We start from the raw sequence: 14837 nt of genomic DNA, 5'->3' as shown, positions 1-14837 counted from the left end.
CATTGTGCAATTCATAAGTAAAAAGGACACTTACGTGTAAGGGAGAACTTGGATCAATTCTAAATCTTCTAGGACTTGGGCTTCTACCAAATTTGCAGCCATTGAAATACATACTCCAAGAACAGCCAAAAGAGAAGGAAGCTCCGCAAGTCTCTGGATCAATTCCTTGACATGTACAGGTACGACTGTAAGATGGTAATTGCAAGGGAATGAACTGATAAAGTAGGACAACACCTCAAATAGAACATTTCAGGTTCATATAACTATAGAAGTATAGATGGATAATGAAATGATTTTAACACATCTATTTTATTACTTATTTAAAGTAGTGTTATGTTAACAACACAAGGCTAACTGTACTTGAATATAACTAAATCTTCAATTGAAATATTTGTTCAAGATTGTAAATCCAAATAAAAGGCAACAAACTATACAGATCTGATATATCCATAACTTGTTTGATTTGGAGATGTCCAAGGAAGGGAAATAAAGGGCCTGGATTTTAATCCTAGATTGGTTTCCTGTCAGAAGTGAAAATTAAAGCATCTCATCATCTCTTTGGATTTCATCCTTCCTTTGTAAAATGACATTGATATACTCCTGTGAGGACTGATTAAGGATAATATGTGTTGTATGTGAAATCACTTTGTCAATTTTAAAGAACGCCTTTATAAATGTCATGAGAATAAATAGAGGAGGAAGCTCATTTCGTTCAGTGACTGAGTAATTTTATAACTTTGGGGGCATTTCTGAAACCCCCAAACGACTCTATACTAAGGATGGCAATGATAAGAACATACATACAAAGATGTGAAACCAAAGAAGGAATGTACACCCTTGTGGTTCCTATTTGCATAATGCTTGAAACTTCTAATAGTATGGAATTAGTACTTATATGACTTAAAAATACAAACGGGGACTTCCCTGGTGGCGCACTGGTTAAGAATCCACCTGCCAATGCAGGGGATACGGGTTCAATCCCCAATCCGGGAAGATCCCACGTGCCGCGAAGCAGCTAAGCCTGTGCGCCACAACTACTGAGCCTGCACTCTAGAGGCCGTGAGCCACAAGTACTGAGCCCACATGCCACAACTACTGAAGCCCGCGAGCCTAGAGCCCGTGCTCCACAACAAGAGAAGCCACCGCAATGAGAAGCCCGTGCACTGCAATGAAAAGTAGCCCCTGCTCGGCACAACTAGAGAAAGCCTGCACGCAGCAACGAAGACCCAGTGCAGACAAAAATAAATAAATAAATAAAATAAAATTACTTAAATAAAAAAAGTACCATTAAAAAAACACATTTTTACAAAACAGTGAGTAAAAAGAATACAGAGGGCTTCCCTGGTGGCGCAGTGGTTGCGCGTCCGCCTGCTGATGCAGGGGAACCGGGTTCGCGCCCCGGTCTGGAGCGCGGAGCGGCTGGGCCCGTGAGCCATGGCCAATGAGCCTGCGCGTCCGGAGCCTGTGCTCCGCAACGGGAGAGGCCACAGCAGAGGAAGGCCCGCATACCACAAAAAAAAAAAAAAAAAAAAAAAAAAAAAAAAAAAAAAAAAGAATACAGAAATTGCAACGGGAGAGGCCACGGCAGAGGAAGGCCCGCATCCCACAAAAAAAAAAAAAAAAAAAAAAAAAAAAAAAAAAAAAAAAAGAATACAGAAATTTAGAGATCAAAACTGTTAAGTATTTTTGGACTCCCCTGGTGGTCCAGTGGTAAAGAATCTGCCTTACAATGCAGGGGATGTGGGTTTGATCCCTGGTTGGGGAACTAAGATCCCACATGCTGCGGGGCAGCTAAGCCCGAGTGCCACAACTACTGAGCTCACGCACCTCAACTGGGGACGGCGTGCCACAAACTACAGAGCCCACGTGCTCTGGAACCTGCGCACCACAACTACAGAGGAGAAGATCCGCACGCCACAACTAGAGAGAAGCCCGAGAACCACAAGGAAGAGCCCGCGCGGCACAACGACAGATCCCGCGTGCTGCAACTAATACACGACACAGCCAAAAATAAATAAAATCTTAAAAAAAAAAAAACTATTTAAGTATTTTTAGTTGTGAAAGTCAGGAAAATGCCTGATATATTTGAATATAAAAAGGATCATTTAAGACACCATGAAGGAAAAAAAGGAAGGAGGAATAGTTCTAATATTCTAACTTCCACTAAGATGGAATATATGCTTTTAAAGGGGCAAAAGATTACAATAACTTGAAAAGGAAGAAAAACAGGATATAAATAGGATCAAAGAAGGTAAATTTGAAATTGCAGAATTACAAAGAAGTTGCCAAACAAGTAGAAAAATGTCGTTTAACTCTTAACTGTGAGACCTAAAAGTTTCTATTAAACAGTCAACATCACCAAATAGACTTAAAATAGCTCCTAATATTATGGCCTGCCAATAATTCCTGAATTGAATTAAATCAGGAAGAAACAATCCTACAATCCAAAACTGAGCAACAGTCTACAAAATTAGCCTGTCCTTTTCAAAAAGGAAATGCCATGAAACACAAAAAAAGACTGAGATAAAAGGATTAAGAGACCCAAAAGGAAAACAACTCAATCCATCAAATCATGGGTTGGGGAAAATTAGTATGAAGTATCACTGGAGAATAGATGATATTTGAATTAGAGAATAGCATTTTATCTAAGTGAAACTTCCTGGTTTTGATAATTGTACTGGTGTTAAGTAAGAGAATGTCCTCATTCTTAGAAAACACCCTCTGATGTATTATTTAGGGGGAAAAGTCATAAAGTTTGCAACTAGTTCACAAATTATTCCAAAAGAAAGTATAGAAAATCAATAATGATAATAACATGTAAGCTTGTGTGTATGTGTGACCATGTGTATAAGTGTAAATGTAACAAACCGTTAACATGTGTGGAATCTAGGTAAGGGGTATATAAGAGTTCACTGAAATATTCTTGCATCATTTCTGTAAATATATAATTTTTAAAAAGCGATAGGCTGGATCTACATTGAGTGAAATAGAATAAAACTATTTATGAATTCTTGGGAAAAATAAGTTTATATGTATATCATTTAGAACTGTTTCTCTATACAAGAGGTATTATTATTATTGTGAATCTACATAACAAAATAGAGACATTAAAAATGATGTATACAACTAGTATGTATAAAATAGATAAGTAATAAGAAACTGCTGTATAAAAAACAAATAAAATAAAATTCAAAAATTCAAAAAATAAATGATGCATTCATACTTGGGATTAGGAAGATTAACAAAAATATAATGAAATGATTTTAAACATAAAGGAATGTTCTGGAAAGTACACAAATAATCTTGTGTGGAGGTTAGAGAGCGAATGATATATATTTTGTTTATAATTTGTATAATGACATTTCTTTTAAAAAAGAAAGAACTTTATGAGGAAAACTACACAAAACACTCTTGAAGAACATAAAAGTAAACTTTAACAAATGGAAAGAAAAATCATATTATGGGACTGGAAGATTCAATATCATAACAATGTCAGTTTATTCTAATTTAATTTAATGCAATCCCATTAAAAATACCATTAGATTTATCTTAAAACTAGACAAATTGATTATAAAGTTCATTTGGAAGCTCAAACATAAAATAACAAAGAAAGCCTTGAAAAAGAGCAAGGATAGTGCGCTAGCCTTACCAAATATTAAAATATAATGCCTCTATAACTTAAAAAATGCGGTACTAGTATGTGAAAAAACCAGTGATACAGAATTCATATAAAAAAGAGGACTCCATTATATACAGTTTTTGTATAAGGTAGTATTTCAAATCAAGGGGAAAAGAAGTACTCTTTAGTAAGTAGTATTGGGATAAATGGAAAAAAGAATAGAAATGGATCTCCTCTTCCCACTTCTGTCCAGCATAAATTTGAAATGCATCAGAGATTTACGTTTTAAAAATTTCCAATTTCAACAATAAAAGAAAACATGGGTGAATTATTCTATAACTCATGTGAGAGAAAAATGTTCTTAAATACCACTCAAAATTCAGACACAATAAGGGGAAAGATAGATACAATAAATTACATTAAAAAGAAAACTTGTGCAAAAGGTGACATAGCAGAAGTAAAAAGAGAAATATCAAAGTGGCAAAACATTTAGAAATTAAATGACAAAGGGAGAGAAAAAATGAACACTCCTTTTGAAATAGGGAGTAGAATAATTAACAGATGGCTGACCATAAAAAAGGACAAAATAATGCCATTTGTAGCAACATGGATACAACTAGAGATTATCATACTAAGTGAAGTAAGACAAAAAGAGAAAGACAAATACCATATGATATCACTTACATATGGAATCTAAAATACGACACAAATGAATAAACCTACAAAACAAAAACAGACTCACAAATATAGAAAACAGACTTGTGGTTGCCAAGGGGTGGGGGAGGGAAGAACTGGGAGTTTGGGATTCGCAGACAGAAACTGTTATGATGTAGGATAGATAAACAACAAGGTCCTCCTGCATAGCACAGGGAACTATATTCAATATCTTGTGATAAACCATAAATGGAAATGAATATGTATATATATATACATATATATATAACTGAGTCACTTTGCTGTACAGCAGAAATTAAACACAACACTGTAACTCAATTATACTTCAACAAAATTTAAAAAATAAAAAACAAACAAATGGCAAATGCTCTTAACCATATGAAAAAATACTCTTATTCATAATATGAAAAACTCAAATCAACGTAAACTGATGACATTTATCCCCTATTGGGCAAAAACTCAAGTTTGACAACATTGGAAAACTGTAGAAAAACAGATATTCTCTTACAGTGCTATAGGAAATGCAAAATTGTACAATTCCTTATGGAGGAGCTGTTCCTTTATAGAAAAACCTCTCTCCTCCAGACTCCAGCGATGAGAAGGATCAGGTACCAAAGAGAGAAGCAAGAAAAGAATATTCTAAAGGAGAATATCCTAAAATGGTCTTAACCCACTATGAAACCAAGTCTCTCTTTAAAGAAATGTTCACTCTTTAGTTGCACAATACCTAAAATTCTGTTCTCCCATATAACATATGTAGCTGGTAGTTAATTTAACATGATATAATAGACTGAATGGCAAAACAGTACAAAACAGATTTGATTACTTTTCATTGAGAGTGCATCTTCGATCTGTGGGATGACCATTGTATGACTTTAGACTTTCCGTAAGCTGCGAGTACAATTTGTCAGCCATTGGAAGAGGGATGCCGTCCCATACCATGATGAGCACCACCATCACAGCTGTTGGACAGTGATGGCCTGCACGCTGTCGAACGAGACAAAGAACTTTCTCTTCATCGCTGCTTCTTCTTAAAACCTGCCAAAGCAGAATGCATACATTTATGGAAAACAAGAAACCTAATGTCGAATGCAGTGGGTATTGTTTTTAAAGCTCTGCATCACTACATTCTAGTTTTTAAAAAATTACTATTTCTTAAAGGGTTGAAGCCTATAGGACCTTCAGGTGTTAGACTAGCTGCCTCCATACAACTCATCACAGGGTATCCAAGGTTACTTGACTAACAAACAACAGGCAGAAATCTGCGGAAACAGTCTGTGTTTTATCTCACTGTTGATACAGTATTGCAAAACAGACAACAGAGGATCCCATGGAAAAGAGCCTAATTAACTCATCTGCTCTTCCATAATTGCCACAACAGGACAAATCTAGCTAGATAGAAATAACCTAGTACTCCCAGCATTAAAAATAAACTCTGAGCGCTGTATTTAGCATCTGAGGAAAGTTATTGATGTTTTTCTTGGGCAAATGGTTTTGCCATATAGAATAACTAATACATAAAGCAATACTCCTGCAATTCCTGTGATTTTTTTCCATGCTATCACAAGGATTTATCAGACCCATCTTATCATAAGATTAAGGTGGTCAACCTGACATGGAGAATGTAAATTACAACTATTCATTTTGAATATTTATCCTTTTATCTTACACTGCATCATAACCATGAGTTGCTAAAAAAGGATTCCTAAGTATTTAAAATACTGCCCAGTGGTCCTAGTGTTTATCCTAGTGTTTATTTTCTAAAATTACAATAAAATATTGACATCATGTAAAACCATCCAACTAGGTTTAAAAGTCCCTCCATATATCACAAATTTACAGCGAGACTGATCACATTAATCAGTACATAATCAGTAAATGATGAAACTGCCCACCCCTGTGACGAGAATGGAGCACCCAATAGCATAATTAATATTCCATTTTTGTTGCTATAATATTATAAAAACTTGAGATGAAACTTCTTAAGATGTTAGTTACCCAATATCACTTTCTTCTGTCACTCCAGATGGTTAACAATCATTGCTACCAAGGCATCCCTTGAGTAGAGTTGGCTTTAGGACCTTCCCCCTAAACACAATTACGTATATTAAAATTTTTTTCTATATTTATATGTCCTTTAACAGCCAAATAAGAATACATTTGCTTTCAAATAAGCTCAAACGCAAAATGATATACTGTATCAAACAAAATTACACCAGATAATCTTCATGTTGTCAAACCAACAAAGTTATAGTGATCCAGTCTTTGTGTGGGAAATGCTAAAATGCTATGTATTCATTGTATTTGTGCCTTTGCCAGATCTTCCATATTCCTTCAGTGAATAATGGAAAATTAAACATAATGAGTCTTTAAATTCAGATATAGGTTTAATAAGCTGCTTAAGTATTGTTATGGTATGGATATTTATGTCCACCCCCAATTCATAAAATAAATCCTAAATCCCAACAATGGTATTAATAGGTGGGGCCTTTGGGAGGTGATTAGGTCATGAGGGGGAAGCTCTCATGAGTGGGATTAGTGTTCTTATAAAAGAGACCCCACAGAGCTATGCAGTCCCTTTTACCACGTGAAGACACAAAGAAAGGAGAGACCACCAATCTTGCTGGCACCCTGATCTTCAAGTTCCAAACCCCAGAACTGTGAGATATAAATTTCTGTTGTTTATAAAGCACTCAGTCTGATATTTTCTCATAGCAGTCTAAAAGAAGTAAGACAAGTATGAAACCTGTATAAGACCTTTGAAAACTATAAAAATATTATTGAAAGAAATTAAAGAAGACCTAAATAAATGAAGAGAGATGCCATTTTCATGAAAGAGGAATTATTCTACTGACGTCAATTTCCCTGAAATTGGTTTCTAGATTTGATACAATTCCAATCAAAACCCGACCAGAGGGACTTCCCTGGTGGCGCAGTGGTTAAGAAACCACCTGCCAATGCAGGGGATATGGCATCGATCCCTGGTCCGGAAAGATCCCACATGTCACAGAGCGACTAAGCCCGTGCGCCACAGCTACTGAGCCCACGCGACTAGAGCCTGTGCTCCACAGCAAGAGAAGCCACTGCAATGAGACGCCTGGACACCATATCGAAGAGTAGCCCCTGCTCACCGCAACTAGAGAAAGCCCACGCAATGAAGACCCAACACAGCCATAAATAAATAAATAAATAAATTCATATATAAAAAACCCTACAAGAATTAGTTTTGGTTGGGGGTGGAATTGACAAACTTGTTGCAAAGTTTATATGGAAATGCAAAGGACCAAGAAGTGACAAGGAACAAAGACAGAGAAAGTGATTTACCAGGTATCAAGATCTACTGTAAAGTTATAGTAATTAAGATACTCTAGGGCTTCCCTGGTGGCGCAGTGGTTGCGCGTCCGCCTGCCGATGCGGGGGAACCGGGTTCGCGCCCCGGTCTGGGAGGATCCCACATGCCGCGGAGCGGCTGGGCCCGTGAGCCATGGCCGCTGAGCCTGCGCGTCCGGAGCCTGTGCTCCGCAACGGGAGAGGCCACAACAGTGAGAGGCCCGCGTACCACAAAAACAAACAAAAACAAAACAAAACAAAAGATACTCTAGTATTAGTGCAATGACAGATAAGGAGATCAATGGAACAAAACAGAGTGCAGGAGATCCATATAAATATGGTCATCTGACGTATGACGAAGTTGACACTGCAGTGAAATGCAAAAAAGCAGTCTTTCAATAAATGGTACTGGATAGACATCCATATGGGAAAAAAAAAAGAATCTTGATGCCTACTTCACATGAGTGACAAGTTATATTGTAGATCTAACTATGAAAGATAATCATTAAGTTTTTAGAAGAAAACACCTTCAAGACCTGGAATAGGTATAATATTTTAAAATAGATTACCAAATTTAATAATCCTAAAGGAAAAAGTTAAGAAACTGTAATATATTAAAATTAAGAACTTCTCTTTATCAAAAGCATTAACTAACAAAAGATTAAGTATAAAGGCAATCAATACAGTAGGAGACATAGCTGCAATATATATAATCGACAAACTATTCTTACCCAAAATATATAAAGAACTTCCTCAAATGATTAATAAAAGCAAAGTAGAAAACTGGCAAAAAACATTAAATAAGCTCAACACAAGACAATATCCAAACAGATGTTGAGCATATGAAAATATGCTCAACATTATTAGTCATCTAGCAAAGTAAAAAAACTTAAAAGCACTACATATGTGGGTGGGGTTATAAAATGGTGTAACTGCCATGGAAAACAGCATGAAGTTCCTCAAAAAATTAAAAATAGAACCACCATATGACCAAGCAATCCCACTTCTGAATATATATCCAAAAGACTTGAAAGTAAGGTCTGAAACAGATATTTGCAAACCCATGTTCATTGAATCACACAAAGGAATATTATTCAGACTTAAAAAGTAAGGAAATCCTGTCATGTGGCAAATGGATGAACCTTGAGGACATAATGCAAAGTGAAATAAGCCCGTCATGAAAAGGCAAACACATTATGATTTTACTTACAAATCATATTCAAATTCATAGAAACATAAAGTAGAATGGTGTTAGGGGCTAGGGTCATAGAAAAATAGGGAGTTGTTTAAGGGGTATAGGGTTTCAGATTTGCAACATGAAAGTGTTCTGGAGATCTGTTTCACAACAATGTGAAAATACATAATACTACTGAACTGTACACTTAAAAATGGTTAAGATGGTAAATTTTACATTATGTGTTATTTTACCACAATAAAAAAGAGAGGAAAGTCTTCTTTAAAAAAGCACTACAGGGCTTTCCTGGTGGCGCAGTGGTTGAGATTCCGCCTGCCGATGGAGGGGACACGGGTTCGTGCCCCGGTCCGGGAAGATCCCACATGCCATGGAGCGGCTGGGCCCGTGAGCCATGGCCGCTGAGCCTGCGCGTCCAGAGCCTGTGCTCCGCAATGGGAGAGGCCACAACGGTGAGAGGCCCGCGTACCGCAAAAAAAAAAAAAAAAAAAAAAAAAAAAAAAAAAAAAAAGCACTACAGACCCAGGAGATTGTCTAAAATGAAAAAGATAGAAAATGTCAAGTGTTGATAAGAATGTAGAGCAACTGGAACACTGGTACATTACTCATATGGGAATGTAAAAAAAAGATAACTACTTTGGAAAACTATGTGTTAGTATCAACCAAAGCTGCACATATGCATATCCCGCCCACTCAGCAATTCCACTTCTAGGTATATAACAAACAGAAATGTATTCTTATATTTCCTAAAGATAACACCACTATTGATGACAACCCAAAACTGGTAAAAACCCAAATGTTAATCACCAGAAGAACGGCTCAATGAGATGAGAATGATCTACAGTTACAAGCAACATGGCTTAATCTCACAATTATAATACCGTGAAGGAGACGACAGAAGACATGCAGAAGAACACATATTACAAGACTGCATTTACATAAAGTTCAAATCAGGCAAGATTAATCAATAATGTTAGAAGGCAGGAGAGTGGTTACTCTTTAGGGAGTAGCTAGTGACTGGTAAGGGGCAAGAGTACTTCTGAGGGGCAGGTAATATTGACTGCTGGTTACACCAGTGTGTACACTTTAGAAAAATTCTGTGACCTTAGGGATTTCTGAAGTCTTCTGCATGTATATCACACTAAAATTAGAAGTGTACCTTAACCTAAATTTAAAACAAAAAACAGAAACTGCTTAGTCATTTACTGGCTCAGGACATTGTAGCAATTTTATTAACCTTTCTATAGTAGCACAGACCTCGAATCTAATAAATATTACCCACTATTTTATGTCTCTTTATTACTGCATACTTGGCTCCTGAGCACAGAACTCAGCTTATGGGAGGGTCTCATCAAATATTTGTTGAACGAACCCACAAAAACCCAATGTGGTTGCATTTTATGAAAATTTCAAAAACAAGTGATACTATTAATAAGATGGAAACTCTCATTTCAGAAACAGATTTTAAGTGATATAATAGTCTAAATTTTAAAACTTTTGGAGATAACCACATTTTTTTGTAACTGGAACAAAGTATTGATTGGTGAGCTATTGAAGCTGGGGCCTCATGACAGACTCACTTTATAAATTTATTTATTTTATTTTTGGCTGTGTTGGGTCTTCATTGCTGAGTGCTTACTTTCTCTACTTGCGGCGAGTTGGGGCTACTCTTCGTTGCGGTGCGTGGGCTTCTCATTGCAGTGGCTTCTCTTTGTTTCGGAGCATGGGCTCTAGGCTCACGGGCTCTAGAGTGCATGAACGGGCTTAGTTGCTCCGCAGCATGTGGGATCTTCCTGGATCAGGGCCCTGCATTGGCAGGCGGATTCTTAACCACTGTGCCACTCAGGGAAGCCCGACACTCACTTTAGATAGTAAATGATGCACCCAAACATCTGAGTAATGTAATGATCATGACTACTGTCCTATCACTTTTTTTTTTTTTTTGTGGTACACGGGCCTCTCACTGCTGTGGCCTCTGCCGTTGCGGAGCACAGGCTCCGGATGCGCAGGCTCAGCGGCCATGGCTCAGGGGCCCAGCCGCTCTGCGGCATGTGGGATCCTCCCAGACCGGGGCATGAACCCGTGTCCCCTGCATCGGCAGGCGGACTCTCAACCACTGCGCCACCAGGGAAGCCCTGTCCTGTCACTTTTTAATATTTATTCTTATATTACATGCTATGCAATTGTTGTATCTGTGAAACATCACACATTCTTATAGGACTTGTGCTAACATCATAACCCAAATTGAATAATGTTGGAATGAGGAATGTTTTAAATAAATGGCTTTTGTAAATACCATTCACTTGTCTTTTTTTTTTTAATATGTATTTATTTATTTGGTTGCATCAGGTCTTAGTGCCAGGTGGGCTCCTTAGTTGTGGCCCACCAGCTTCTTAGTTGTGGCAGGTGGGCTCCTTAGTTTCAGCTCGTATGTAGGATCTAGTTTCCGACCAGGGATCAAACCCAGGCCCCCTGCATTGGGAGTGTGGAGTCTTAACCACTGTGCCACCAGGAAAGTCCCACCAACCACTTGTCTTTTGATATCAGCTTTATTGAAATGTAATTTAAATATCACGAAATTCATCCTTTCAAAGTATGCAATTCAATGGTTATTAGTACATTCAGAGTTGGCCAACCATTACCACCAATATATAATTTTAGAACATTTTCATTCTCTGAAAAGAACCCCATTAGCACTCATGCCAAATTTCTCTCTTTTCTTGGCCACCATTACTCTACTTTGTATTTCTGTAAGTTTTGCTTATTTGGGACATTTCATATAAATGGAATCCTCTAACATGTGACCTTTTGTTTCTGGCTTCTTCTACTTAGCATAATGTTCATTCATGTTTATAGTATTTATCAGTACTTCATTCCTTTTTATTGCCAAATAATATTACATTGCATGGATATTCAACTTTATGTTTATCCATTCATTGGTTGCCATTTGGATTGTTTCAACTTTTGCTATTATGATTGATGCTGCTATCAACATTCATGTAACAAGTTTTTACACAGACACATTTTCATTTCTCTTGGAGAAATGAAAATAGGAGAGGAATTGCCTGGCCATATGGAACTGTGAGTCTTCCAACTTTGCTCTTCTTTCTCAAGATTGTTCTGGCGACTCTAACATATTTTACTGTTAACTTAAGATAGGACACTCATACATTTAGAGATGATGCTGAGAATGTAAACAGCAGCTGAAATCAAAATGACCAGTGATTGGAGATTGGTATGCTCTGAGAATTTATTCCCATACTTAGTATTTATCCCTGTGACCACTACATTTCAATACTTTGTATCACAGAGAAAACTGAAGTAGGATTTCCACAGAAAAAGCCATTCTCATTAATTAATGTGTTAGATACAACTTTTCTGATAAAAATTTGTATTTAAAATCCATTGTATTGCTATCACTATTTCTCTCCTGAGTTTAAATCCTGCATTTTCTATTTTCTCTAAATTATCATCAAAATTATATGAGCAAAAGAGTTCTGGGTAGCTATTAAAGTTGTGTCTAATCAAATCCTCCTATAATTTCTAGAGAAATGAACATCAAAAGCAACTATCAAGGAAAAAAATACTGCTGCAAACTAATTTGGAGAAGGAAATGAAGACCTTATGCTCTCAATTTTGAAAAGTAGCTGATAATGAACAGTAAGTTTATAAAGAACCTAATCAAACTTATAAGCTTTTGCACAGCAAAGGAAACCATAAATAAGATGAAAAGACAATATACAAAATGGAAGATATTTGCAAATATGTGACCAACAAGGGATTAATCTCCAAAATATACAAACAGCACATACAGCTCAACAACAACAACAAAACCCAAACATGCGAATCACAAAATGCGCAGAAGAGCTAAAGACATTTCTCCAAAATGGAATACAGATGGCTAACAGGCACATGAAAAGATGCTCAACTTCGCAAATTATTAAAGAAATGCAAATCAAAACTACAATGAGGTACCACTTCACACCAGTCAGAATGGCCATCATTAAAAAGTCTACAAATAATAAATGATGGAGACGGTGTAGAAAAAAGGAACCCTCCTACACTGTTGGTGGGAATGTAAATTGGTGCAGTCACTATGAAAAACAGTATGGAACTTCCTCAGAAAACTAATAGAGTTGCCATATGATCTAGCAATCCCACTCCTGGGCATATATCCAGACAAAACTATAATTCAAAGAGATACATGCACTCCTATGTTCACAGCAGCACTATTTACAATAGCCAAGACATGGAAACAACTTAAATGTCCATTGACAGATGAATGGATAAAAAATATGTGAGATACACACACACACACACACACACACACACACACACACACACACACACACACACACAATGGAATACTACTCAGCCATTAAAAAGAATGAAATAGGGGCTTCCCTGGTGGCGCAGTGGTTGAGAGTCCGCCTGCCGATGCAGGGGACACGGGTTCGTGACCATTGTATTGCTATCACTATTTCTCTCCTGAGTTTAAATCCTGCATTTTCTATTTTCTCTAAATTATCATCAAAATTATATGAGCAAAAGAGTTCTGGGTAGCTATTAAAGTTGTGTCTAATCAAATCCTCCTATAATTTCTAGAGAAATGAACATCAAAAGCAACTATCAAGGAAAAAAATACTGCTGCAAACTAATTTGGAGAAGGAAATGAAGACCTTATGCTCTCAATTTTGAAAAGTAGCTGATAATGAACAGTAAGTTTATAAAGAACCTAATCAAACTTATAAGCTTTTGCACAGCAAAGGAAACCATAAATAAGATGAAAAGACAATATACAAAATGGAAGATATTTGCAAATATGTGACCAACAAGGGATTAATCTCCAAAATATACAAACAGCACATACAGCTCAACAACAACAACAAAACCCAAACATGCGAATCACAAAATGCGCAGAAGAGCTAAAGACATTTCTCCAAAATGGAATACAGATGGCTAACAGGCACATGAAAAGATGCTCAACTTCGCAAATTATTAAAGAAATGCAAATCAAAACTACAATGAGGTACCACTTCACACCAGTCAGAATGGCCATCATTAAAAAGTCTACAAATAATAAATGATGGAGACGGTGTAGAAAAAAGGAACCCTCCTACACTGTTGGTGGGAATGTAAATTGGTGCAGTCACTATGAAAAACAGTATGGAACTTCCTCAGAAAACTAATAGAGTTGCCATATGATCTAGCAATCCCACTCCTGGGCATATATCCAGACAAAACTATAATTCAAAGAGATACATGCACTCCTATGTTCACAGCAGCACTATTTACAATAGCCAAGACATGGAAACAACTTAAATGTCCATTGACAGATGAATGGATAAAAAATATGTGAGATACACACACACACACACACACACACACACACACACACACACAATGGAATACTACTCAGCCATTAAAAAGAATGAAATAGGGGCTTCCCTGGTGGCGCAGTGGTTGCGCGTCCGCCTGCCGATGCAGGGGAACCGGGTTCGCGCCCCGGTTGAGAGGCCCGCGTACCGCAAAAAAAAAAAAAAAAAAAAAAAAAAAAAGAATGAAATAATGCCATTTGCAGCAACATGGATAGACCTAAAGATTACAATACCATGTGAAGTAAGTCAGAAAGAGAAAGACAAATACCATATGATATCACTTATAAGTGGAATCTAAAACATGACACAAATGAACTTATTTACAAAACAGAAACAGACTCACAGACTTAAATAGACATAAACTCAAATACATAGAGAACAGATTTGTGGTTGCCAAGGGGGAGACAGGGTGGAGGGATGGATTGGGAGCTTGGGATTAGGAGAAACAAAAGATGCAAACTATTGTATATAGAATGGATAAACAAGGTCCTACTATATAGCACAGGGAACTATACTCAATATCTTGTAATAAACCATAATGGAATAGAATCTGAAAATATATATATATGTATACATGTATGTATAACTGAATCACTTTGCTGTATACCCAAAACTAACACAACATTACACATCCACTATACTT

At 36.9% G+C, this 14837-nt stretch overlaps 1 protein-coding gene across 4 annotated transcripts in view; it reads right to left on the bottom strand.

Moving 5' to 3' along the window:
• Positions 1 to 14837, bottom strand: part of TET1 (tet methylcytosine dioxygenase 1) — a 132155-nt gene that overhangs the window by 15528 nt on the left and 101790 nt on the right. For all 4 annotated transcript variants that reach the window (XM_024132182.2, XM_007121056.2, XM_055081283.1 and 1 more), the window contains 2 exons: positions 5121 to 5332; positions 35 to 185 (listed from right to left, as the gene is read on the bottom strand). In XM_024132182.2, coding sequence (XP_023987950.1) covers positions 35 to 185; positions 5121 to 5332 — 363 coding nt within the window. The remainder of the gene's footprint in view (positions 1 to 34; positions 186 to 5120; positions 5333 to 14837) is intronic.

This window comes from Physeter macrocephalus, chromosome 20, assembly GCF_002837175.3.
Source record: "Physeter macrocephalus isolate SW-GA chromosome 20, ASM283717v5, whole genome shotgun sequence".
NCBI classification, from domain to species: domain Eukaryota; kingdom Metazoa; phylum Chordata; class Mammalia; order Artiodactyla; family Physeteridae; genus Physeter; species Physeter macrocephalus.
The sequence above is the reverse complement of the archived record's forward strand: the minus strand, read 5'-3'. Positions and strand labels throughout refer to the sequence as shown.